The 27,545-nt window shown below is 40.0% G+C and overlaps 1 protein-coding gene across 1 annotated transcript; it reads left to right on the forward strand.

The window, feature by feature from the left end:
* The first annotated feature begins 8,203 nt into the window (after positions 1 to 8,203).
* Positions 8,204 to 26,827, forward strand: LOC307123141 (uncharacterized protein). The gene is made up of 3 exons (XM_079811550.1): positions 8,204 to 8,225; positions 14,290 to 14,435; positions 24,084 to 26,827. Exons 2-3 carry the CDS (start codon positions 14,351 to 14,353, stop codon positions 24,974 to 24,976), a joined length of 978 nt encoding a protein of 325 aa, XP_079667676.1. The 5' UTR covers positions 8,204 to 8,225; positions 14,290 to 14,350; the 3' UTR covers positions 24,977 to 26,827.
* The last annotated feature ends 718 nt before the right edge of the window (positions 26,828 to 27,545 follow it).

Below are 27,545 nucleotides of genomic sequence, written 5' to 3' on the forward strand. Positions count from 1 at the left end.
GTAATGAGCTGTACGTTCACTGCAACTTATACAACGTCCTAAATATAAATTATTATAATTAGAAGATATTTCTGGTGTTATAAAATATTGCATATTAATTTTCCAAGCAAAATGTATATTTTAGTCAGAATTATTGCGCTCCTATTTGGCGCGCATGTGCGCAGCAGCGCTCGTTCAATGTGAAGTTTAGCAGCAAAATGGAAATATAGACTTTATAACATTTACAGATGTATAATATACCTGTGAAATGTAAGTTTTGCACTAAGGGGGAAAAAACATGTCTCAAACGCATAAAACAGCACAAAATATACAGTGTTTGATGGTGGATCGATTTGATCTATGATCGACCTCTGGGCTGATTCAGAAACGTGTGCACACGCAATCATCTAGACTAGATAAACCGTCTTGGTTACGTATGTAACCTCTGTTCCCTGAGAACAGGGAACTTGCGCTGCGTCGGAATGACGCTACGGGGAACGCCTTGGCGTGACAGGTGTCTGAAGCTACTATCGAATCACGGCAAAGTCTTTAACCGACGTCAGCCCATGACGTCATCAACGTGCGACCCAGAAGTATATAAGGGCGCCTTGCCAACACAAACACATCTTCTCGTCTGAAGGGACTGTATGGCAGACAGGCCCCGAGGCATGGCAGGCAACGCAGCGTCTCGTTCCCTGTTCTCAGGGAACAGAGGTTACATACGTAACCAAGACGTTCCCTTTCGAAAGGGAACTCAAGCTGCGTCGGAATTACGTTACGGGGAACGATATACCAACGCCACCATGCTGAGGGGAGTGCCTGCCCACTGGCAGTGACAACTGTCAGCACAAGTAAATTCAACTGAAAAACCTGAGCCATTCCCCCTCAGGTCACACTGGGCTGTCAGTGAAAGCATTCCCTTCGGTCATAGCCCAAGCTATACGCCTAAAACGGGACCTTAATGCAACTGCACGAGGTCCTATCCCGACTGACAACCCCAGCCAAGTCACTACCCGGGAAACATATTCACCCGAGTGCCACCAGGGAGGCCTGACCTGGTGCCCTAAGTGTTCTGAACACTTCGGTTTGGCCAACCCTGTCTGTTCAGAAACAGAGCCTCCGGAGGGTGCCTCAGAAAGGCATCCAGACTAAGGGACTGAAAAACTGGCAGTCCTTCTTAGCTTGGATCTCAGAGACGGGTTATCCCAGAAAGCAACACTCAGCGTAGCGCTTTACAACCCTTGCTAGCGAGGGGAGTCTACCTGCTCAAATCAAGGATCTACCAGGTACTTGTGTTTCAAAGCAATAGGGAGGCCGGACAGGCCTATGGATCGGTCTAACAGGGAGACCTCACGAGAGGCCTGCGACCGTCTGACCGGACTCAGGCGACTGTGTACTCATAGACGACCCTCAGTGAGGGGAGCACCTGAACCTGCCTGGCGGGTAACCCCCAGCTGTAGGCTAAGCTACCATAGGTTCTCTTACTCAAAGAGAACTGGTAACAGAGAAGTGCCTAAACTTGGGAACTTCGCCTTCAAGGAGGCCCCATGGGGCCTACTACCTGATAGCAAGTTTTTCAGGGAGGCCTAGAGAGGCCTACCACCTGCCAGCGGTGCATGCTAATCACAAGCAGCTGAGATCACCTCTAGGGAGACCCAGTGCGGACCTACTGTCTGATAGCAGTTCATGCTAACTGACCAAGTTACCACAACCTGGGCGCTCGCCCTCAGGGAGGCCTAATAAGGCCTTCCACCTGATAACCTGCTAGGCCGCATACCCGGATGCCGTACGTTGGTGCTCGCCTCCAGGGAGGCCTGGCTAAGGCCTTCCAACTGACAGCAGGCCTTCAGGGAGGCCTGATGAGGCTTACAACCTAATAGCCAGCAGGCTAGCTGTCCGGATGTGGAAACATTGGTACTTGCCTTCAGAGAAGCCTGGTGAGGCCTCCTACCTGACAGCAAGGCTTCAGGGAGGCCTGATGAGGCCTATAACCCGATAGCCTGCTAGGCTAAATACCCCGATGCCACACATCGGTACTCACCTTCAGGGAGGCCTGATGAGGCCTTCCAACTGATAGCAAGCCTTCAGGGAGGCCTGGTGAGGCCTACCACCTAACAGCCTGCCAGGCTATTTAACCAGATGCCAACATCGGTACTTACCTTCAATGAGACCCGGTGAGGCCTTCCAACTGATAGCACGCCTTTAGGGAGGCCTGGTATGGCCTTCCACCTGACAGCCGGCCTCCAGGGAGGCTTTGATGGGGCCTAAACCCTGATAGCCAACTAGGCTAATTATCCCGATGCTATACATCGGTACCTGCCTTCAGGGAGGCCTGGTGAGGCCTTCCACCTGACAGCCGACCTTCAGGGAGGCTTGATAAGGCCTATAACCTGAAAGCCAACCAGGCTAGTTATCCCGATGCCCTACATCGGTACTTGCCTCCAGGGAGGCCTGGTGAGGCCTACCCCAATAGCAAGTCATGCTAGCTGCCCGCGCACCCTACTCGGGAGCTCACCTTCAAAAAGAAGCCTAGCGAGGCCTTCTATCTGATAGCAAGCCTTCTAGGGAGGCCTGCTAGCACCTGCTAGCATCAAACATGTTAACCGTCAAGTGTCTGAGACTCAGAGCACTCCTCCAGATAGGCCTACTAACTGAAAACAATTATGCAAATTGTCAGAGTAACCAAAAAGACCCTGGGGGCTCGTCTTCACGGAGGCCTGGTGAGGCCTACCACCTGATAGCCAGTCAGGCTAGCTGTCCGGATGTGGAAAACATGGGCACTCACCTTCAAGGATGCCTGATAAGGTCTACTACTTGATAGCAAGCCATGCTAGCTACTTGAGTATCCAGCACTGGAACTCGCCTCCAGGGAGGCCTGGTGAGGCCTACCATCTGGTAGCAGGTTTACAACTGACTGCTATGAAAACCTTGACAGTTAGACCACTGGCTGACTAATAACTACCCATTGCACTGATGGGGACCCACCCTCAGGGAGGCTCCGTAGAGCCTACTAGCTGGTAACAAGTCTACACAAAGCCAATGTCTCTGGGAAACATATCACACCAGTTCAACAAACTGGGGCCGCCCACAGGGAGGCCTCTTAGGGCTAGCTATCTGGTCGCAGCTGCTACGCACCCAGACATAGAAAAATGGGCTGGCTCTGACCGCGCGACTCTCACATGAGAGGAGGCTGATAACACAGGGATGGTATATGGGCTCAAATTCACGTAGTGAACAGCCAGAGGTGATTGTGCCCCAGTAACGCACCTCCATCATCCCTACAGCCTAGGCCAACTAAGCAGACATACCCAACTGAAGCTCCAGCGTCAGTCTCTAGTAAACACACTCTAGAAGAGACAAACTACTCTAACCTGCGGTGGCTTAGGGAACCGAAGACACACAGTAACAAACCCCAAGCGGCAGCAACCACACCATTCACCCGGAAGGAGGTTCTACCGCTTAGAATTCCGCTAACATTTCAGAGGAAATGAGCGGCGGCCTAAACACCTCTCACCCTGAGAGGAGGCCTAAGTTACAAACATGTGACACCATGAGTGGCGAGTTCGACCACAGATGTCTCTCCGAGGCCACCATCGCCGCCAACGATCAACCGATCGCGGCAGCTGCTTTGCCTGGTGGCACGGAGAGCTAGACCTATGGTGCGCCGCAGTTCGACCACCGCATCAGGGGTTAAAACCCTACCCCTGATCGAGATCCCCCAGCAGATCTGCTTAGTACACCTGAAACACCGCCATGGTGTGAAAAGCAGCACCAGCCTGACCTGCTGCCGTGTATTCCCTGCTATTAAAGTACAACGTGATTTTGAAAGGTAGATGGCAGAGTTTGAGCTCTCAGTGTTGATGCCCAACCAAATGCGAGAAAAGTTCGCAAACGTTCCTCGTCAATCGTTAGCATCAACACATATCCATATTCCCCTATCCCCTCGACATCAGCGAAGTTAAAACGCTGATGTCGATGAATATTGGGCTGAATATGGATTCTTCCATGCCCTCTCGATCTTTGTAAAAAGATCTGGAAGGCTCATCTGAGCCGATGGTTTATGGCCAAGGAGAAATCAATCGTGCAATCTATCACGAGCGATCTCTCCTCTAACGCGCCAACATGGCAAACGCAGCCTGTCAGCAGAACGTTCCATAACATTCATCCACTCAGCATACACGGTCAGGGTGACTGAGAGGATTCATACCACTCTCACCAGCCACCCCTAAGAGCACTTGCTGATAAGTCTTGTTAGCCGCCAGATTGTCCGAGAGTATAACCTCTCGCGACGATCGGCGAGCTGCATCTGAGAGAACTCATGATGCGTGCCAGCGCTCAGCCTCGGCATGAGCGGGACAGCATCATCCAGTCCAAGATGCCAAACTCTCTTCCCTCAAGAAGAAAGCCAGACTAGAGTGGATCTCAGATTGAAAACCGCTCACACTTACACACAAACAGCTTCATATGAACTGACTGTGCATGCTCTTGATCCCAGGCAGTAAATACACACTCGTGTGTATTAAATAATGAGTTTGTATTACCTTAACTCGTATAGCACTTCAAACAGACAGTCCCTGAAGATGAAAAAGATGTTTGTGTTGGCAAGGCGGCCTTATACACTTCCGGGTTGCACGTTGATGACATCATTGGCTGACATCGGTCAAAGACTTTGCCGTGATTCGATAATAGCTTCAGACACCTGTCATGCCGAGGCGTTCCCCGTAGCGTCATTCCGACGCAGCGCGAGTTCTCTTTCGAAAGGGAACTGGATCAAATTAGTGGGATTACGTGAACCTCAATTACCTTTTATGAAACCGCTTTAGCCCCAACTTATTTGTTAGGTTCATTCAAGTCAGGTTTTGGAGTTTAATCCCCGCTTTTCTTAGCGTCTTTTATGGAATTACCCTCTATATCAAATTAAATTACTAACAACTTTTTTTGTTTACACAGATCATTGATGCATTCCTGCACTGCATTATGAAATTAGCCAAGGTAATAAATGAAATTTCACTCCTTATCTGTGTTATCATTCTGTTGTTAGAAATACTGGATTTTAACAGACCAATACTGTTACAGATACCTGTGCATTGGTTGGACGCTGTACTTGGGTCCTCTGTCTTTCATCGTGGCCATTTCAGAGTTGTTCAAAAGGTATGGTTTTATTACAGACTTTGTAACCTTATACACATGCATGTTGGAACTTTGGATTTAAAGTGCTCTCTTCTATTTTTAGATGAAGTTACCCACAGCCTCAACTTGGATTTGTCCTGTAAACGTTGGAGGTCACTGGATTTTAGTGGTACTTTTCTTGATTCTGTATTTACCACAAACTTTATTGGTAGTTTTTGGTGTGTCTATAAAATCTTTAGGTATTGTTTTAGGATTAACTAATACATTTTTTAAAGGTCCTGTTCTTCGTGATCCCATTTTTCAAACTTTAGTTAGTGTGTAATGTTGCTGTAAGAGCATAAATAATACCTGTAAAATTATAAAGCTCAAAGTTCAATGCCAAGCGAGATATTTTATTTGACAGAAGTTCCCTTTCAAAGCCTACAGCGAACGGCCGGTTTGGACTACATCCCTGTACATCCTGCTTTAATTACGTCAGTAGAACAGTTTGTCGACTAACCTCCGCCCACAAGAATACGCGAAAAAGGGGGCGTGGTCTTGTTGCTCCCTCGTGGTGAAGAGGAAGTGTTGCGTTCGGTTCGGTTGCGTTTGTCGCCATGTCGTCCAGACGCTGTTATTTTCATCCCGGAGTCAAATCACCTTTGTTTGGCCTTCAGGGGCTGTAGTTTGAGCACGTTCATCGCCCCGTTATGATAAGAGGCGTGACCTTTCCGGGCAACGTGCGCTAAGCTGCTGTCGAATCACAACACGGGAACCGCTGGCACAATCAGAACTCGTTACGTATTTCTGAAGGAGGGACTTCATAGAACGAGGAAATTCTCAGGCCGTTTTGAGGACAGTGAAAACAGCGGTATACAGATAAGTAAATTGTGTGAAAAATACAGTTTTTTTACACATGAAACATGAACACATGTTTTGCACACTGTAAACACAATCAAAGCTTCAAAAAAACACGAAAAACGGGACCTTTAAAATTTCAACAGATTGTCAAAATGGAGGAAAAATCCCTCCTTGTGATAGACCCCCTCGGTAATGAAAATATGTACCAGAGAAAAATTCTTTGGAATTGGAGGTGATGTAATAATTTGGCGGGGGTCGAAATTCGGCAAAACACCGGTTCAGTCTCTCCAGCTGCCTCTTCACCTGACTTCTAGAGACAGACAAGTGGGAGGCGAAGGCAAATGGAGCAGCAGCATCTCCTAGTTTGGTTCAACAATGCTGTGTCCTCTTTTTGCTTACCTGCAAGCATTTTAGTATAGTGTTGTGACATTTTCTTCATAAGGGATGGCAACAAAATCCTTTGGTCTTTTTATGAATTTGTTGCAGCTTGTTAACAAGCAGAGCAGAACGCAAAGCATTTTGTATGACTCTTCTCCCCCACTCATATCCGCCCCCCCAATTCAGTCCAAACGAACATTAGATAAAAAGTTCTCAGGACTGGTATGGCCTTGTAAGATGTCATGGTGTCTTCTGGGACAGTCCACTCTTCTATAGTAGTCAGTAATCAGCAATCTGACATTCCGAACTGCTTTCACTAAAGCAGGCAATACAGGCATCCTTGAATTTTTTTTACATTACACTAGTATAGCTAGTGTATAGCTATTTAAGGCTCTTGTAGCAGTAAGAAGAAATTTATTTCTTCTTACTGCTAGTACAGCTGAAAAAGTTTGTAACAATTATTTAATGCTTCATTGATTATACATTGCACTTCTAAAGGTTGATAAAGTTCATTTTTTTAATTTTGTCTTTAAAGGTGCAGTGTGACATATGCTCAAGATGGACGCACAAGGAGTGTACCCCTGCAACCATTGCCTCAGAGCATTTCAAGTGTAAAAAGTGTGTTAAATGCATAATGTTTGCCTCAAACTGTTGAAAAGTTCTATGTTGTACATATTGTAAAATATGTACCTATTTGAAATTTGTATTAAAATATTTTTCGACCAGTCTATAAACAATGAATGTTTTTATAATTTATTTTCTTTTAGTAAAATACACAGAAATAGGTTATGAAGGGGTATGCTGGTAAGTGTGAAAAGTAACTAAAAAGGATACCCCAACACTTAATTTTCTATGAAGCAAGACCTATCGAACCAGGGGCTATTAAAACAGCATACCCCTTTATAAGCTGTATTTTTAGTAAACCAGGGGCTATCAAAACAGCATACCCTCTTTATAAACTGTATTTTTTTATTAGACCAGGGGCTATTAAAACAGCATACCCCTTTATAAGCTGTATTTTTAGTAAACCAGGGGCTATCAAAACAGCATACCCTCTTTATAAACTGTATTTTTTTATTAGACCAGGGGCTATCAAAACAGCATTATAAGCTGTCTTGTGTGCTACTGCAGCTTTCCCGTGAGTGGGCGTGGTCTCGGCGCCGACAGCGGACTCACCCCCAGCGTTTGAGAGCAGAGAATGCTGCTCATTTTTTCACGTTTTTGATAAGCTATTTTATGTACTTGGCGGATTTTTTAATGATTAAAATTTGGCTGGGTGGTTAATAAAACATTTATCTGTGGTGTGAGAAACTCAGAACACATGTTTAGTTTTGACTTTACAGGGACTTTAAAGTTCCGTTGAATTTTGAAGAAGCTGTACACAGAGGAACACAGCAGTGTTCGTGGTATTTCTTTTGCTGTTTCTGAAATCGAAAAGTACCTTCTTTTTTTTACATTTTAAAACAAACACAAACAATGGCGGCCAAACCGGAAAAGAGCGAGCCGTAAGAATTCAAGTCGGAAGTACGTCACAAGGCTCAGTGCAAGTGGCATATTCAATCAGAACAAAAAAGTGAATGCATTCATTGCTTAATTTTTTTAAAACTCACAATATGAACTGTATTATTAATTTGCCATTGTCTTATTAAATGTATTTCACCACTACATTCAACTCTGAATTTTGTATTCTTGTCTTATTTTAGTTCAAATATTTTTCAAGGTACATTTCTATGCACTTTTGCCTCTTTACACTGGCAACAGTTTTTTTTATGTCTGTGTACATAGGTGATTTTAGACAGCAGCAGTGATGTGTGAACGGGACTTTTATTTTGGTGTGGTGTATGACGTCATACGCCCGCGCCGCGCTCCTGCATCTGTTGTGACTCGGCTGAAGAAAGGTTTGTGTTTTACACGTTTAAAGCGACTCATAATGAATGATGTATTATTAAATGTAACACTGCATTGCTTTATCTAACATTAATCAGCGTTGTGTGAGTAAAGTAACAATGAAACTCACGAGTAACAGAAGAAGCGGCTCATTTCGCTCTTTATCGTGAATCAGTTCAAACATGAATTAAGTCTCTGGCGAGTGACGAGAGAACCGGAGCTTTAGACTCTCCGAGTCAATTGAACCGATTGATTCACAACAAATGATTCAGTGATTCGAAGCGTTCCGTTTCTATTTCTATCTCGATTTCTACAAATCATTAAGTAAATAAACTGCCTAATGTATCAAGGGTCTGTATAATTTTCATTATTATATTAATCTGTACTGTTAGTTTTGAGTGTTTTTGTCTAATCTGGTTATTAAATATCCACGAACTGTTGCTCTGACTGATGAATAGAGATATAATTTTGGCAGAAATAGAATTCATGACAAAACAATCAGAGTTCAACAACTGACCAACTAATAATATATTACACCCAAACCAAATGTGTGACGTATTAATCCAAATAAAAAAAGGAGCGAGGAAAGAAGATTTAAAAACCAAACACTGCATCAAACAACGATGTGCCTTTGAAAATTAGATAACCGAAGAGGTGTTTAGTTCATATCAAAACTGAATCTAAGAAAGAAATTGATACCACCAAGTTGTTTAAATACATGGTCAGGGAAAATATTCCGCATACAGCATTTTTTGTTTTAATAATCCAAACATTTGTTTTTAGATAAACTTGATTGAATTAATGGTAAATGCAGTGACCAATCAATTTAGATCTTTTTGATTACATCTCCTCCATCTAAATTAGTTTGGGTTAATATGTTTCCCTCATTTGAGTGGGAATATTTTTGGGGATTTCTTAGTCTGTATTGTGTAAAAATTAAAACCAAAGTAAAATTGTTGACATAATATATACTGAGAAAGACACATTAGAAATGAGATGTCTCTTTGTCTAAGTGTTCAAATGAACTGAAACCTAGGCTGTGTTCGAAATCGCGCCCTATACCCTTAAATAGGGCACATATTTGAGGGAACAGCCATTTGTAGTGGTGTCCGAAACCATAGTGGACGTTTTTGAGTGCACTCATTCAATCCCACAATGCACCACAATAACGAGTGTACAGCCGAGCAATGGAGAAGAGGCTTGTTCGATACACCAGGTCTGCGCAGACCGATCAGCCGTTTTGTTTGAGCTTTGCTTGTTTGTTAAAGTAAAATACAATAAATAAAAAATTCTTACAGTGTTGTGATTGCTTTGTGTCACGCGCAGTGCGTAAACTTGCACGAGTATTCCCGCAGAGAACAGCTGCTGCATCACCACGTCCTGCTTTTACAAAATATTATCTTCCATTGTTCTTCAAATTATAGAACTGAGAGAACAACAAAATAAAGAACTTTTCATACAATAAGACATCCTATTTTCTTACTCTATTCTCTATTCTCTGTAAATCAACAGGCTTAAAGTTAACCCTATAGCGCTCTCTTCTTGTGTGGCACTGAACTTACTGGAAAATAATGTACAATGAATAATAAAGTAACTCATAAGCATTTATTTTAAAAATAATAACTTTATTTTTCTGTAAAAAAAAAAATATATATATTAGAAATTATATATCTATAATATTATATACTATATTAGGCTACTGTAATAAATTGCATGGGCGTCGGAAGCAAAAAAAAATGTGGGTGATCCTTCCACTGAACATTTTTACTGGAGTAATTATATGCCATTACATTCAGTACAAATATATCTCCTTCTTTACTAAACGTCTGGATCGGAAAGGCATTTTACACCAATTACATTTTCAATAAAAATGAAGAAAATATTAGAAAAGTGGAAATAAAGCGTCTAACATGTGTTTAATAATAAGTGTTAAAGTGCACCTATCATGGAATTTTGAAATTTACCTTTCATGTAGTGTGTAACACAGATCTAAGTGAACAAAAACATCCTGCAAAGTTTTGAAATATGACAGTGCACCGTATATATAGTTATTTTCTTTCAAAAGTAAGAGTCGACTCTGAGTCATTTTTAAGAATCGTTAGAAGACCGAAGCTTTTTCTCTGACTAGATGACGTCAACTTGTCAAGTTATTTGAATACGATACGCCCACTTATTGCGCTCCAAGACGCCAGTGAAAACTAGAAAACATCATGGAGACGAGGTGTTCTGAAGTGCGACTCAAAAGCAAACTTTTTTCATCTGCCCAAGGATGAGCATTTGAAGACTAAGTGGCTTGAAGACAAACCATACATCGTCGCGATTGTGTGTTTATTAGTCTTCAAAAGTCTCTATTTGCATGTTTCGTGATCTCAGGAAGCTTTTATTATGGACTTCTATTATTGCACATGGTATCTTCTTCGTCTGTCTGTACCATATATGGACTACATGTGCACAGAGCGCCCTCCGGCTGCCAGTATGAATTGAAAACAACACATAAGAGACTCAATCGCTCATGATTAGGCTACATCTGCGCATTTTGAGGAAGTATTGAATAAAAAATACTCCTCTGTTTAGAAATTTGACACAGACATATGAGAATCTATCAATATGTGTCCTCATCTGCACACTTTTGAACTAAAAGCCCTGAGGGATGTTGCGGGTTCTTGAACCTGTGGGGACAACATTTCTAGGATGACTATCGCCACACAAGAACAGCAGTGAAGAAATCTACATTTGGTGTAATGGCACACTGATTCGTTAAAGTTAATACATAGAGGAACAGCAGATTTAAATGTATCGTTCACCTGTTTAGAGAAAAAGTTTTTTTTTCAAGAATAGAGGAGTTTTTTTATGAATGAGATCAGCTGAGGCTCATATTACAATCAAACGGTACCGACGCGTTTTTCATATTCATAACTCCTGACACATATTAACAAATTACAACTGACTGGGTCATCGGACCAATCACCGCAGATTAGCGTCACGTAAAGGCGGGGTTTTGAAAAGTGAATCACTAAAGGAATCATTTGAGAATCGCTGTCAAAACAGGTAAAAATAAATGCATATTATAAGAAAACTAAAGTCTTTTTTGTCATTGCATGCATGCAAAACTGTTGTTGGGGACTTCTAAAACAATTTTTGGAATATTTTAAATGCCATAATAGGTGCTCTTTAACCGGTTAGGGGTAGGTAAACAGACGTGCTGAATTAGAGACGGTACAAATGAGTGTGTCCAATAGCATTGGTCTTGTCCCACCGCCTAAAGCCTATAGGATTCCGCTGTGGATGCCATCTGATGGACGAGACTCTCTCAACTTTAAATGTCATATTGACCATCTTGTAAACAAACTGTCAAAGTATGTTGGCTTGTTCTATAAGATCAGACATTTTCTTCCTCTATCTGCCCTTCTCACATTGTATAAAACTCTTTTTGAACCACACCTTAATTACTGTAATGTGATATGGTGCAACACTTTCAAAAGACTTGTATCATTGCAAAAGAAAGTCAAACAGGCTTCGTCTTGGTCAGAGATAAATTCACCCACTCACCCTCTATTCCACCGCTTTGAGTTATTAAGACTATCATAATGCCTGCCTTATGTTTCAAATTGTTAACAGGCTGAACCTTAGATTGTGTAGTCTTGTTCCTATCTCCAGCCCCCAGCATACATACCTAACGAGAAATAAGCCTCTTATATCAGGAAAATGTCGTCGACATGTGCGCTCTAGTATGAGTTTTGGCTGTAGGGGGCCGCAGATCTGGAACGGGATAGATGATGGCCTCAAGGTGTTGCCCTCTTTCTCCAACTTTAAAAGACAACTAAAAGAACATTTCATATTAACCTATATTTAATATAAAATAGTTTTTCATGGACTACTGGGATGTATGTGTATGATTGTATGTAATGTTATGTATGTTTTGGTGCACCTTTTGTGTACCTTTACTCTTCATCATCTGGTTACAAATGGAAACTGTGTATATCTTAGTCTGCATAGTTACTTTTCATAAACTATGCCTATAAACTTTTTTTAGCTTCTTTGTGGGACCCATTCACTCTACCCAATTGATTTTGTACCCCCGACTGTATTATTGTAATGCCTGAAGTGATATGGTGAATGAAAATGAATAAAAAAAAATTAAAAATTAATTTGACATTTTACAGTCTATGGGCGCGACTCTCACAGTGCATTATGGGTATTCTCTAGCCGTCAAGCGTACATCAGTTGTAAACTCGTTTTAGGGGTGCATTGTGGGATTGAATGATACCCCTTTTCCACCAAGGCAGTGCTAGAGCTAATTCAGAGCCAGAGCTAGTCCCAGTTCATTGTTGGTTCGACTGAGGAGCCTTCTAAGAACCGGTTTGCTTTTCCACCTGCTGAGAGCCACAACAGAGCCAGGTCTTACGTCACTGTATACGTCTCATCTCTCTCAGCAACGCTAGCGAGGCAGCGGCAATGTTGCCAAGTACGTGGTTTTGCCGCGGCCTGTTTTTTCATGTCCGCGGGATGAAGCGACCCCAGTTATGTGATATTTAGCCCCATATTGCGAATTTTAGTAGGCAACCATGCCAAAAAACACATATTTTACCCCCAAATTTGATTTTTACTGGGGAATCCCCCCCCCCTGGAACGCGATTGGGCTTGTTTTGAGTAGCAATTGGGCGGTTTTTTTGTGAAAACCTAGCAACCCTGGGCAGCGGGAAACACACACACACACACACCGGGCTTGTTCGAGACGCATCGTCACTGCGCAGACCGATCCACGTATGATATAAACAAAACGCATGAGTGAATCAAAAGCATAAGGAGTCATATGCTCTCGCTGGACTCGTTATCATACGGCGATCGGTCTCTGCACAGCACCGCTGCTAACAAGCCTTCCATAAACAATGCAAACGTTGCGTTACTATTCATTCACATGGCTTTACGATCCTACATCGGCATCAAAACACAACGAAAACACAGCGAATCCAACGCATTCATGCAGTTCGCCGTAATTTGTATAGACGGAGATTACAAACGAACAGCAGCTGTTAGCTCCATTAGCTGCTATTTCAAACATGGCGGATCTCAAGTTTGTGTTGGTCTTGTTGACCCCGCCCCCAGCGCCTGACATAATCGGTTCTTACTTCTAGCCCTGTTCTAGCCCAGCAATGTTTTGGTGCTACTTAAGAACCACTTTTCCTGGCTCGGAGCTGGAGCTTTGGGTGTGGAAACACAAAGAACCGATTTGAAACTAGGCTCTGGCTCCGATCTAGCTCTGGCTCTGCTTTGGTGGAAAAGGGGTATGAGTGCACTCAAGAACGTCCACTATGGTTTCGGACACCACTACAATGGCTGTTCCCTCAAATAGTGCCCTGGGTATAGCTATAGGGGAAGATTTCTGCCAGGAGATGGCGCCCGCAGCTGAATCAATCATCCATCCATCTGCACTGTCCCAGTGCAATATCATACAGGTATAATTCCTTTTTAATTGATTATTAAATTGTTTGATTAAGGTTTATACATGGGAGTTTCCATGGCAGAGTTCTAAATAAATCTTTTCGTTATTACTGGAGCTGCCGGTTTGCTATGTTTCAAATAAACAGCAAGCAGACACTGCAAAAGCGGCAGCCCTTCCAGCTCACTCAGTGTCCAAGTTCACTCACTCGTTTTCATTCACTCCCTCAAGTGGGCTATATCAGTGGACCAATGTAGGGAATAGTGAATGAGTGTATTGGGGGCGATTTCAAACACAGCACTAGTCTTGAACCTTTTTTTATTTTTTTTTACTTTATTCAAATGAATGACTTTTCCAAAATTAAAATATAAATTATAGTTATATATTATATGTTTTTGTTATTAGGAAAATATTATATTCATCAAACTAAATGGAGTAACTCAAACCCCAATTTTACAAATTTTTCAAACGAGCCTTTAAAGTTTATTTATGATCTGTAAACTTTTAAAGTTTGATCTTAATTTAACATGTTTGTGATGTGCTTTAAATTAAAAAAGATATATATTTTTTTATTTTATTTAAATTATGGTTGTTTCAATTTATACTTACAAAATTTGAAAATGTGTTAAGAACAGGACAAACACACAGAAAAACTCCTGGTGAAGTGACTGAGATCCACGTGACACTATTATAAAGATGGCGTTTATTAAAGAGGAGAGTGAAGACGTGAAGATTGAAGAAACATTCAGAGTGAAACATGAAGAAACTGAGGAACAAACAGGTTGGTTTCATTCTCAAAGTTGAACTCACTCATTTGATCTTTATTCAGATGTCCAGCTTTACAGAAATGAAGGATTTTTTTGAAGAATGTCAATAATATTTTCCCTTTAATATGATCTATCTTAAGGGGGATTTTACCAGCAAAAAAAATCCCCTAAATGTTTAGTAAATATACTAAATATGTACCTCTAAATCATGGGTCTCAAACTCGCGGCCCTCGGGATTGATATTTTGTGGCTCCCTACTTGATATCAAAGTTTGGCACTTTTGAAACTACATGAGAGCGGATTAGAACTCGGAACCTTCGACATGGTTCAAAATTCTGCCACCAGACCACTTGGAAATTCAGATATTACTAGCGGATTTATGTATTTACTTACTAATGCGAAGAATCTCGGGACTAATAATATATTTGATGCAAATGAATGCAAATATTGTTTGCAAATCTTCCCAAGAATATTATTTCCCAACTAGTAGTAGACCTAGAATTCCGTTCACTGTTCTGTTTGACCTGGTTACCGCCTTTCTTTTAACCCCTTACCTGTCACCCCCATTTTTGGGCATAGACATGAAAATGCACCATACAAATTTAAACAGCTGTAATTCATGAATGCTTTGGGATACAGGCATAAGGTTGGTCTCTTTTGAAAGAAGACACATTGGGGATTATTGTTAAAGGAATAATTAAAATGTATTAATATTTCTAAAAGTTATTAAAGTTTAAGTTTATTGTTATGAAAATGTTATGTAATATTTGTTTTATTATATTAAATATTTATATATATATATATATATATATATATATATATATATATATATATATATATATATATATATATATATATATATATATATATATATATATATATATAAAAAATATGTTTCAACCTAGAAATGCTAAAAAGTAAAAGCCACAAGTCTAAATGAGATGTGTGTCAAATTTCAGCTTGATATCTCAAAAAATGAGGTTTCTGTGAGACTTTTAGTTGTCACATCACAAATGGCCACTAGGAGACACCCTTGTTCATTGTTGATTCCCAAAGGTCACTTAGTTGCTTGAACTTACATCTGACACCACAGCACGAACACAGAGAGAGATAAAAAAAAAAGCATTTAATATTTTTTTTTTTCTTTTTTCAAAAGATTTCACAAACATTTTCACTATTCTATACAAATTGTAACAGAAACACGAATATGACTAGTATAAAAGAAAATAATAATGAAATAAAAATACTGGAAAAATAAATACCAAACAATTTCCAATTTTTCAACTATTTATAAACTATTTACAACTAGATAAAATTTTTCACAACTTCTGAACACTACAAACTATTTACATCATGCCAGTAATTGAAGCAATCTCGTGTTGCTTGGAAACACAAGTATGATGCACATCCGTGGCAGAAAACAAATGTTTTCCGGTGGCACACTCGACATCTTCGCCTGGGGTCATCACTTTTATTAGTGATGTACATTGGCCTGTGGCAGGCATGGCCTGAGGGCTCTCCTGTCCCGTGAGGTGCTGGAGCAGGAGGAGCAGGCTCACTCGGAGGCATCCAGTCTGCAAGCTCCATCACCAAATCTTCTCGGAATTCCCGCTGTGTTTTTGGTCTTTGGCTATGAGCAGCAGCCAACTGCTTGTGCAGGATGAATGCATTTACCACCGCAATGTCAATGAAGTGGTAGAAAATCGAGCGGTACCACTTCCTGGTCTACCTGAGTACTTTGTAGTACCCGACAAGGGCATCAGAGAGATCAACTCCTCCCATGTACCTGTGCGGAAAATAATAGAATAACAGTGAGAATAAATAAAATATAAACTCATCTGCACAATTTTTGTACACAACACCACTGAATAAATTCAACTCACTTGTTATAGTCATGCACTGCAGCAGGTATAGGTACAGTGAGCTCTGTCCATCCTCCATCTCTCGTCTTCACCCTCCTCCGTACGGTGTGATCTCCACCTGCTGAATGGAAGGAGGAGCACATGAGCACCTCCCTGGTGTCCTTCCATTCAACAAAAAGGAGACTGTTGTCGCGAGTCCACCGCATACTCCCACGGGGAGCATTTCTGGGCAACTTGTTGACTGCAGTTTGTGGGAAGCCCACCCGGTTGCTCCGAATGGTCCCACAAGCCCAGATGCCCTTCTGGAGGAGGTCTCTGAATAGTGATGGGCTGGTGTAGAAGTTGTCTACATACAACTTGTAGCCAGTTCCCAGCATCTTCTGATTCATAACTCAGCCCCTTCCTTTGTCCATTTTGGGCTTCAGGGGATTTGCCCTCATAAATAAAAAAATCCCACGTGTATCCATGGGCGGAGTCGGCTAAAACGAAAAGCTTGTATCCCCATTTTGTTGGCTTTTCTTTTTGATACTGCTTCAGCCCAATCCTTGCTTTGGATGCCACCATCCTCTCATCTACTGCAATATTTTGATCGGGGTGAAAAAAGGTCTTGCAGGCATCTCTTATCTCCTGGTAGACTGGCTTCAGTTTACCCAGGCGATCATAGGCTGGAGTCCCCTTCTTTTTCGCATTCTCAGCATCCATCTTAGGATCACTGAGATGCAGTGCTGCTGAAATGGCCTGAAATTTCCTACCAGACATAACAGTAGCAGGAAAACCAAATTTGTATAGTCTGGACCCACTCCAGTAATTTGGCAATTCTGGTACTTTTACCAGACCCATGTAAATCACCACTGAGACATATGAGTATAGGTCCTTCAGGGACATGTCCTGCCATGGTTTTCTGGTTGGGTCCTGATGCTCAGCTGCATAGGCATTTGAGTTCCGGATGATGGTCTGACACACCGTGGCAGAAAAGAACTGCTGAAACAGTTCTAGAGCACTGTATGGCTCAGTAGTTAGGAGCTGAGGGCCAGGAGTTCGAGCTGGTCTAAATACTACAACTGGTGGTTGGATGTCGGGTTCCTCTGAGCTGTGCCATCTGGCCTCAGTGATACCTGAAGAAACAGCAGGTTGAGTACGTCTCTCTCTTCCTCTGTACTGAGTTCTTCCTCTTCCTCTCCCTCTACTTTGCCCTCTCTCTCTGCTTTGCCCTCTCCCTCTGCTTTGGCCTCTTCCTCTGCTTTGCCCTCTTCCTCTGCTTCTCCTGCCTTCTTCACTAAAACCACTGAAAGTAAATGATGCAGATGAGGTTGAAGGTTCAGGGTCTTCAGCAGATAAGTCCTTGCCATCATCATCTGAATACCTATTGCAACAATACAGTACAAACTGAATATAGTATACAACTTACATAGTATGTGCAACAATATGGTACAAACCGAATATAGTATAAAACTAATATGGTACTTGTAACAATGTAGTACAAATTGAATAAAGTATGCAACTAATGGTACATGCAACTATTGTACAAACTGAATAAAGCATAAAACTAACATAGTACATGCAATGCATAATTCAATTATATATACACATCTAAATGTATACTTATCATACATACAAAGCAATCATATGTTTTCGACATATTTACACATAATCCAGTAAAATTAGTAACGATTGTGTAATAGAAAAAAAGAAAAAAAATCACATACCGTTATAGGTTTGAATCAGACATTTCCTCTGGCAAAAGCACGTCTGGTTCATCATCACTTGAAAGATTTGGCTCTTCATTGTTTGAAGAATGATTTTGTTCATCATCACTCGACTTACAAAGTTCTCAAACTTCGAGCAGTGTAAAACACTTTTTAGGCCTCGGTGGAACCATCTTGTGAGTGTGGCAGTGGTGAATGAAAGTGCAGTTTGTGTGATCCTGCTTTCTGCTCTGGCATTTCCAAACATGAGGTTGATTGTGATTGGCACGTGTATGCAATTAGACCTAAACAAGCTTTCTATTGGATAACGTTTGTGCTTTCAAAGAGGTGATTAGCCAACTGATATGCTGAAGGCATAGTAACAGCCTAGTAACAGCTCTGACAGCTCTGTTTGGCTACTGAGTCTTTCTTGGCTTGATTTTATTGGACATACCATTGTAAAGATGGTCTGTTGCTTGTCAGAAGACTCTACCAATATAGCAATTAGTATATTATAGCAAATCCACACACACACAAAAAAAAATGTTATTACAACATGAATATTCTAATTATTCTAATTATTATAACTATATATACTAACATTATAATTCTCATTCAAGACAATATACAGGAACAATGAATATATAGATGGATATACTAGATATATAATTACTAGAATATAAGTTTTATTATGAATCTTTAGCATGAAAACAGAAGTTTCAATGATTAAAAGTGGGTGCATCGACTTTTTGTGACAAAGGTCAGAACTCCTGTTATGACAGATTTTTTTGAGGTGCACTCTTGTCATAAATTCATTTATTACTTTTCCTACATAATTTCTAACAAAAAACAGGAGTGACATATCTATTTAGGAGGCTTAGACCTTTCCAACGATATATAGTTTGTCATGATTAGATTAGGATTTAATTGTAAAATATTGAAGCAAACTTAGGCGTCCCGGAGGTTAATTAGTCTATTATTTAAAAAAATGTTTTATTTAATCTGGTTTGATCCAGATTAAAACTAGAATTGGATTCCATGATCTAATCTGATTTCAGATTCCTTCTTTCCCTTTTGAACAACCCATTTTCAAGATTTGATCCAATCTAATAACCAAAATAGATCATACATGTTCAGAAGGACAGTTCATGAAGAACCGTTAATGTTCAGAAAGGAATGTTTTAATTCAGGATAAAGATTGAGAAGACTGGATCAGTTGCGCTCCTTTTTTTTTTGTGGAAAACTTGAAAAACTTTTTTTGCAGAAATCTTGATGCGAACCAGCCTGACCCAGAGTCTACCTCTAGCGGCCCCCAGGTAAATTGAGTTTGAGACCCCTGTTCTAAATGATGCTGCCTATCTGATTTATGTCGCTAAAACAAAATAATCACTTATGTGTACAAAACAAGACACGATGATTCAGCCAATTTCACTTGTGGGTCCACAAATTGAAGTTGTGGAGAATTTTAAATATCTGAACTCGATTCACAGGTGAGCTTAGTTGAAAATTCAGAGTACATTTTCAAAAGATGCTCGCAGCAGCTATTTCTTCCTGGAAAACTAAGTGGCCTTGGGGTTAGTCAGCATATTTTAGAACTGGTGTATAAATCAATCGTAGAGAGTGTTTTAACTTTGCATCTTCCTGCCTAGTATGATCATTTAAACTGTAGATCTAAGATCAAACTTAACCGAATTATGTCCATGGGAAGTCAAATAGTTGGTAGGTCACAGATGCCCTTAACACAACTTTATGTCGAAAGTAGGGATGGGCATTCGATTAAATTTTCTTAGTCGATTGTCGGGAGAATTAACGATCGACTATCGATTAGTCATTAATATTTTTATAATAAAATTAATGATTAAACTTTTATAATTCAAAAATGCAATGAATACAAAAATACAGTGTGTTTTTCCTCAATGAGACCTTTATTACAAGATCAACTTGTGGCAGACAAGTTAAACTACGTTCAGTTAGGCAAACCGAACATATATGCTTGTGTATATTCCATTCCCGACGATCTTGGTTTGCTTCTTATTTATTAAATATACAGGCAAATAGTGTATTAAACATTGATAAATATTAAAATACAATTTATACAAAACAAAATTAATTTTAAAGTAAGACTTTCTAGAAAACACAATTCAATTGAAGTGCTCAAAATCCATGTCCCCAGACATATGCGCATTTGATGTTTACTCATGCTGCTCACTTTTCATAATCAACATACGAAATAACTGTGTTTTCTAAACACATAGAACATGTTCGGGAACACCATCCCTCTGTGCAGATAAAGGTACTTTTATAACTCAAGGCCGAATGTTTTCTGTGATGCAGAGGGAATCCCGGAATTACCTACAGTATAACGCAGATGTCACGTAAAACACGCAAACTGATGGATGAATGAATACATCGATTGTAGAGCTGTACAATAAATCAAATCGCGACATGGTCTGTGAATATTAAAGCTCAAAACACTGCTATATGAATATTATCTGCTTTTTCTGTCTCTGTGTGAATGAGCAGCGCCGTTTCGTCTACTAGCCTTCATACTTAAGTAGCCTCGCGCTCGTGGTGTTTAACGTCTCAAAAAACATATTTGGGCATGAACATACAGTATGAACATTTCCAGAGCTGATCTGAGACCCCCTAATGAACATTTTCATCATTTTATTTGATTAAAAGCCATTATCAAATACACTCTGAAACAGATCTTCACTGAAATAGGTCCTTGTCAAAATAATAATAATAATAACAACAATAATAATATTAAATAATTTAAACATTATTTAAGAATATATTTTTAAATCCATGGTTTAATTTAGTAAAACAGCACTGCTTTGTCCCAAAAAATGAAAGGATAAGTATTTGATCACCGTTTTGGTAATGTATTTGTATTAAATCATAAAAAGAAAAATTTCTTAGGACTCTATTATTCTTAAAACTGTTAATCTAATTCATAATAATTTATTTAGTTTATTAGACATGTTTTATTGAAATTTTAATAAACTATTTAAAAAAAAAATGGTTTCAAGTTTGTTATAATAAAGCATTTGTTCGACACCCCCCCCCCCCCCTCAAAATAAAAACATTATTCAAAAAACATATTTCATTAATTTAATGCCATTTTAACTGGTGATAATAATAACCATAATTTAATAATACAGTTTATTTATTAAATAATTAATACCGTGATGCTGTGAAACTGATGTTTTCATATAGTGAAAATCTCATTCTATTACAACCCTACACGGGAGAGTCCCCCACCCCGCTGTTAAAAAAAGTAACTCAGTAACTTTTACTCTGAGTACATTTTAAATGAACTACATTTTACTTTTACTTGAGTAAATTTTTAGACAAGTACTTTTACTTCTACTTAAGTAAAATTTCATTGAAGTAATAGTACTTTTACTTGAGTAGAATATTTTGTTACTCTTTCCACCACTGGCTACGTTTTCTTTAACCCTCTGTCCAACGATGTCGTCGGGCCTTCTGATGGATTTTTTCCTTTATGACAGCGCGGAAACAAATCACAATACTCCATAATATCTAGCCATACTACAGATAAGTGCAAGACATAATTATAATAAACAGTAAACTCTCTACTTGTATTTGTGTACACTCAAAATAACGGCAAAGGCCGTGGATTCTGGGAACAGATTATTTTGCACTCCACTCCAAACGCTGTCTTCATTTCAAAAATATATTTTGTTTATAAAACGCAAAGTTTTTCATTTCAATAGCATTTCTAAATTCAGTTTATATTTCCAACAAACGAAATTCCAAGCCAAAATAACGAAGTGGTAAAAAAAACCCTTTGTGTTATCACCATGAAGATTCAAACTTTTCGCTCGTCTCTGTATGTGGCAATGCGTCAAAGTGGATCATTCTTTACAGATGATGGTATGTTTGGACAGAAGATGAAACAGAGTTCTTTATTAAACTCATAAAACACAATAGAATATAAAATGCCACAATTTATCATAACACCTCATATGTGCCGCTCAAGTATAAGGTGCCTTCCTTGCCATCAATGCTTGGATAACACACACGTCTCTTTCCATTAATAATAATGGCGTGCGGTGGCTGGGATATACATAAACCTAACAACATATGTAGCATAATTTTTGGAATGACTCATCTCGTGAAGAAAACATTTGTTTTAGTCGCATAACATCAGTTAATGGAAGCGCATTTCGCAATATTTTTTTTATCAACCTTTAGAAAATATCGCAAAAGTTTTGGGCAAATCTGTAATGGAAATGCGGCGAATGATGTAGCTGGCAGGTTATGGTGATGCAGCTCTCAGCTGTTAAAGCAGTCCAGCAGTCTGTAGGGTCTGTAGGAGCAGCCATAGGTTCCCGCAGTTGCCGCAGCGCAGCCAATCAGCACGCACCTCGCTCTGTTGTATTGCTGTGCACTGCGTTTTGCATAGATACTTATATGAATAAAAGTGTTGCTTCATATTCTCGAGAAAAGGAGCTTTTCCCATACGCAATATGAGAGACCTCTCGAAAGGGAACCACAGTAGCTCAGCACTCTGCCTCTTTCGCTTTCTCGCCTGGTTGAGATGGTTTTTGGTTGAGTGATATATTTGCATTATCAAGTGCAGCTTACAAAATCAACGAAATATAGTCATCATAAGCTGTGTCAGTGTGCATCTACGCCGCTTAAATTTTATTTTAACAGCATTTTGGTGAGTTTTTTAATTTTATATTTGAGTTTATATTTCTCTCATCGGTAACAGTCTTGTGTCTCTTGGTGCAATTTGGTGGCTGGTATTTTCCGCGCTTGTAAGTTCTCCCGTTGACATAATAATCAAATTAGCTGTTCTGAGTGTTTTTTTCCCCTCTAAGTTATGTTATACTCTGTGCCCCTAGGTTCAATCTGTCTGCCATTTTAGATACATTTTCTCTTTTTCTTGAGGTGTTTGTTGGCAATACCTGTCGGTTCACCTGAGGGAATCGTATTATTTTTATTCAGTTTTTCTGCCTGTTTTCACTAATTCATTATCATCCCACTTAACTTTAAACCTTACGGTGCTATCCGAGGGTGTTATTAGTGTGCAACTATGGATCACAGCTCGAATGCCACTGACTTGTAAGCAGTGCCCTAATAATCTTCATACGGATGACGGTCATAACATCTGCCTGTCGTGTTTGGGTGTTCAACATCTGAGAGGCTCTTGTGGACCCGTGTCTGCACTGCAGCTTTTTACCTATGTTAGAAGGACGACTCCATCTTACTGAGTTAGACCCTAATTCAACAGTGAAGTTAGATGTAGCTCCTTCGTGCACTCGGAAGCGCAGCTGACGCTCCCCTCTTATCTAAAAAGTGGGCCACAATGCGTGTTGAGATTCACTTTCTAGGACGGTTTCTGTGCTTTCTTCAGAAATGGCAGAGCTGAAATGTGTGCTTTGCTCGCTTCAGCCTTTCAAGTTATTTCTTGCTGCCACCAGTATGCCGGAACCAGCAAATGTTTATCCCTTTATTTTCACAGTTTCTGCAAACTTCTCTTTTGGCAATGGGCCGTGTGATCTGCGAGTTGGGTAGTCTGGCAGCCCACCGCCAAGTGTGGCTTGCCCAAACATGACTACCGCAGGACTGTAAGAAAATCTTGAAAGATCTTCCCGGGCTTTTTTTTTTTGTCCTAATTTTCCGGGATTGTTGGAAAAGAGCATAACGCTGTCTGAAGCCACTCTGCAGCGCAACCCTACCTTTACGATGCCAGAAGTTCAGAGCCGGCATCACTATGGAGCAACATAATTTACAAAGTGTAAAAAACTAATTTGAGCTGCGGTGTGTGCGTAAACTGGCATAATCGCACGGGTGTTAATGGAAACTACGTCCAAAACTTTGCATTTGCTAGGCATTGACTGACTTTATCCAACGAAAACCATGGGTGCAATGATTGCCACCACGCCATGCCTGTAATGTGCTTCCTGGATTTGTTGAGTCACCCAAACGCCTGTGATTGAAAGAGAGAGACAAGGGAGGGCTCAGCTTGAGCACAAGAATCCAAAGTACAAGCGCGCGGTGCGGGCTAGCAGGTTAATGTCTTGAAGTCTTTTGTTTTGTGCCATTAAACTGTGGTTAACATACTATTTGTCTCTTTTAGATCTGATGGCACTGAAAGTGGAGAGTCAAGAACTAAATGAAATGGAAGAGAAAGATCCATATGAGCAACATCATGATTTAATAACTGGAGAAAAATCTTTTAGTTTCTCACAGACTGAAAATATTTCCTCACAAAAAATAACTCAAAAACCTGGAAAGAGTTTAATTGAAAAACAACACCTTAAAGTCCAAATGAGAATTAATACTGGAGAGAAGCCTTACACCTGCCCACAGTGTGGAAAGAGCTTCACTGAAAAAGGACGCCTTAAAGACCACCTGATAGTTCACACTAGAGAGAGGCCTTTTACCTGCCAACAGTGTGGAAAGAGTTTCGCTCAAACAGGGCATCTTAAAGACCACATGAGAGTTCACACTGGAGAGAAGCCTTTCACCTGCCAACAGTGTGGAAAGAGTTTCACCCGAAAAGGAAGCATTAAAGTCCACATGAGAGTTCACACTGGAGAGAAGCCTTACACCTGCCCACAGTGTGGAAAGAGTTTCACTCGAAAAGGAAGCATTGAGGAACACATGAGAATTCACACTGGAGAGAAGCCTTACACCTGCCAACAGTGTGGAAAGAGTTTCACTCATAAAGGAAGCTTTGAGCAACACATGAGAATTCACTCTGGAGAAAAGCCTTACTCCTGTCAAGAGTGTGGAAAGAGTTTCACTCAAACAGGGCATCTTAAAGGCCACACGAGAGTTCACATAGGAGAGAAGCCTTACATCTGCCAGCAGTGTGGAAAGAGTTTCACTGAAAAAGGAAGCATTGAGAAACACATGAAAATTCACACTGGAGAGAAGCCTTACACCTGCCAACAGTGTGGAAAGAGTTTCACTCAAAAAGGAAACTTTAAAAGACACATAACAATTCACAATGAAGAGGCGGTTTAATTCTGCCAACAGTGTGGAAAGAGCTAGAGGTCTGTGCAGGACTGTTTTTTTTATTCATTTATAAAACCTGAAGCTGATTTTGATATTCTAGGTATAATCAACTGGCCAGAAGTTTGAGACCGCAATAGACGGAGGGAGTATAATGCATTAAGAGTTGGCTTAAGTACTGGGGAGCTAAACCATTTTAGTGCTTTGTAAGTAATAATCAAGATATTACAACTTATACGATGCTTAATAGGGAGCCAATACAGTGTTGACAGAACCAGGCTAATATGGTCGGTCTTACTTCCTGGTTCCAGTAATTACTCTATCTGCTGCATTTTGGATCAGTGGGAGTTTGTTTATAAAGCATGCAGGGCAACCACCCAGTAGAGAATTACAATAACCTAGCCTTGAGGTCATGAACACATTAAATAACTGTTCAGCATTTTTGCATTGATAGCATGTTTTAGTTTAGATACAGTACACTCAGAAAGTATTCACAGCGCTTCACTTTTTTCCACTTTTTGTTATGTTTCAGCTTTATTCCAAAATGTATATAAATTAATAATTTCCCTCAAAATTGAAATCTTTGCACATTTATTAAAAATAAAAGACGAAAATATAACGTTCATAAGTATTCACAGCCTTTGCCATGATGCTCAAAATTGAGCTCAGGTGCTCCTGTTTCAACTGATCATCCTTGAGATGTTTCTACAACTTGATTGGGATCCACTTGTGGTAAATTCAGTTGATTGAACATGATTTGGAAAGGCACACACCTGTCTATATAAGGTCCCACAGTGAACGGTGCATGTCAGAGCACTAACCAAGCCATGGAGTCCAACAAATTGTCTGTAGACCTCAGAGACAGAATTGTTTGGAGTCATCAGATCTGCAGCATTGAAGGTCCCAATGAACACAGCGGCCTCCATCATCCGTAAATGGAAGAAGTTTGGAACCAACAGGAGCTGGCTGCCTGGCCAAACTGAGCGATCAGGGGAGAAGGGCCTGACTCTGACAGAGCTCCAGCGTTTCTCTGTGGAGAGAGGAGAACCTTCCAGAAGAAAAACAATCTCTGCAGCTCTCCACCCAATCAGGTGAGAAACAGAATTCTCAGGTCGAATGAAACAAAGATTGAACTATTTGGCCTGATTGGCAAGCGTCATGTCTGGAGTAAACCAGGCAACGCTCATCACCTGCTCAATACCATCCCTACTGTGAAGCGTGGTGGCTGCATCATGCTGTGGTGATGTTTTTCAGTGGCAGGAACTGGGAGACTAGCCAGGATCGAGGTCAAGAAGAATGCAGGAATGTACAGAGACATCCTTGATGATAACCTGCACCAGAGTGCTCTGGACCTCATACTGGAATGAGGGTTCATCTTCCAACAGGACAACAACCCTACATTGTACTTTTATTAATTTTTTTCAGTTTTTGCCAATAAATGTTAGTTTTTTTTTTTTAAATTACAGATTTTTATATTAAAATTACAACAACATTTTTTTGTTGTTGACACATGTAAGATCATTTAACAAAGAAATTCTGTGTAGCTGGAACACACTAAATTTCATTTTTTTTTTTAAATAGATTTTAAATGGCAATTTTAACAAAAAAAGAAAAGTTTTCTCATTAACCTGCTGGCCTCTTTTTTACACATGAAATACTATACTACTGAAATACTACTTTAATACATGAAATCAATAACAACTGTGTCCTAGTTGAAAGTATATTTACTTGTTTTTCTTTTCTGTATGGACAGTCCATGTTGTTTACAATGGTTTATGTTGCTGATCATAATCAAACCCATACCAACATTTGTTTTGAGAATGACCTATTCTCAGTTTATGAAATAAATTGACATAATTACTATACAATATTTTTCTAGTCTCTTTGATAGGCATTCAGTGTGCATTATAACTTTGTAACTTAAGAAAGTAAAAAAAAGACTATTGGAATTTAAATAAGAAGCTACGAAAACCAATGCAAAAGAAATATCACAAGTTCCTGTGTTCAGCAAATAATTTTCAGTGCAATAATTTTGGAGGAACACTCCACTTTTTTTGAAAATAGGCTCATTTTCCAAGTCCATTACTTTATTATTATTTTTTTTTTTAAAGGGACAGTGTACATTAATCAACATTCATGAATGTTGAATTAGAGTTAAACAGTTGATGATTTTAACCGTTTTTTAATCAATTCCGCCGATCTTTGTATTTGGTGGTAGCACTTTTAGCATAGCTTAGCATAGATCATTGAATCGGATTAGACCATTAGCTCTGCGCTCAAAAATGATCAAAGACTTTCAATATTTTTCCTGAAAATGACCAAACACTTTCAATAATTTTCCTATTTAAAATTTGACTCTTCTGTAGTTACATCATGTACTAAGACCAACAGAAAAAGAAAAGTTGTGATTTTCTAGGCTGATATGACAAGGAACTATTCTCATATTCCTGCGAGATAGGAAAAATATTGAAAGTCTTTGGTCATTTTTGAGCACGATGCTAACGGTCTAATCAGATTCAATGATGTATGCTAAGCTATGCTAAAAGTGCTACCGCCAGGTACACAGATCGGCTGAATGGAT

Source organism: Gobio gobio (genome assembly GCF_949357685.1).
Source record: "Gobio gobio genome assembly, chromosome: 1".
Classification (NCBI taxonomy): Eukaryota; Metazoa; Chordata; class Actinopteri; order Cypriniformes; family Gobionidae; genus Gobio; species Gobio gobio.

Bases quoted from the DNA above. Each gene is read 5' to 3' on its own strand.
- LOC307123141 (XM_079811550.1), top strand. From the start codon at position 14,351: ATGGCGTTTATTAAAGAGGAGAGTGAAGACGTGAAGATTGAAGAAACA. The intron at 14,436-24,083 runs GTTGGTTTCATT...TGTCTCTTTTAG, and splicing joins AGAAACTGAGGAACAAACAG to ATCTGATGGCACTGAAAGTG.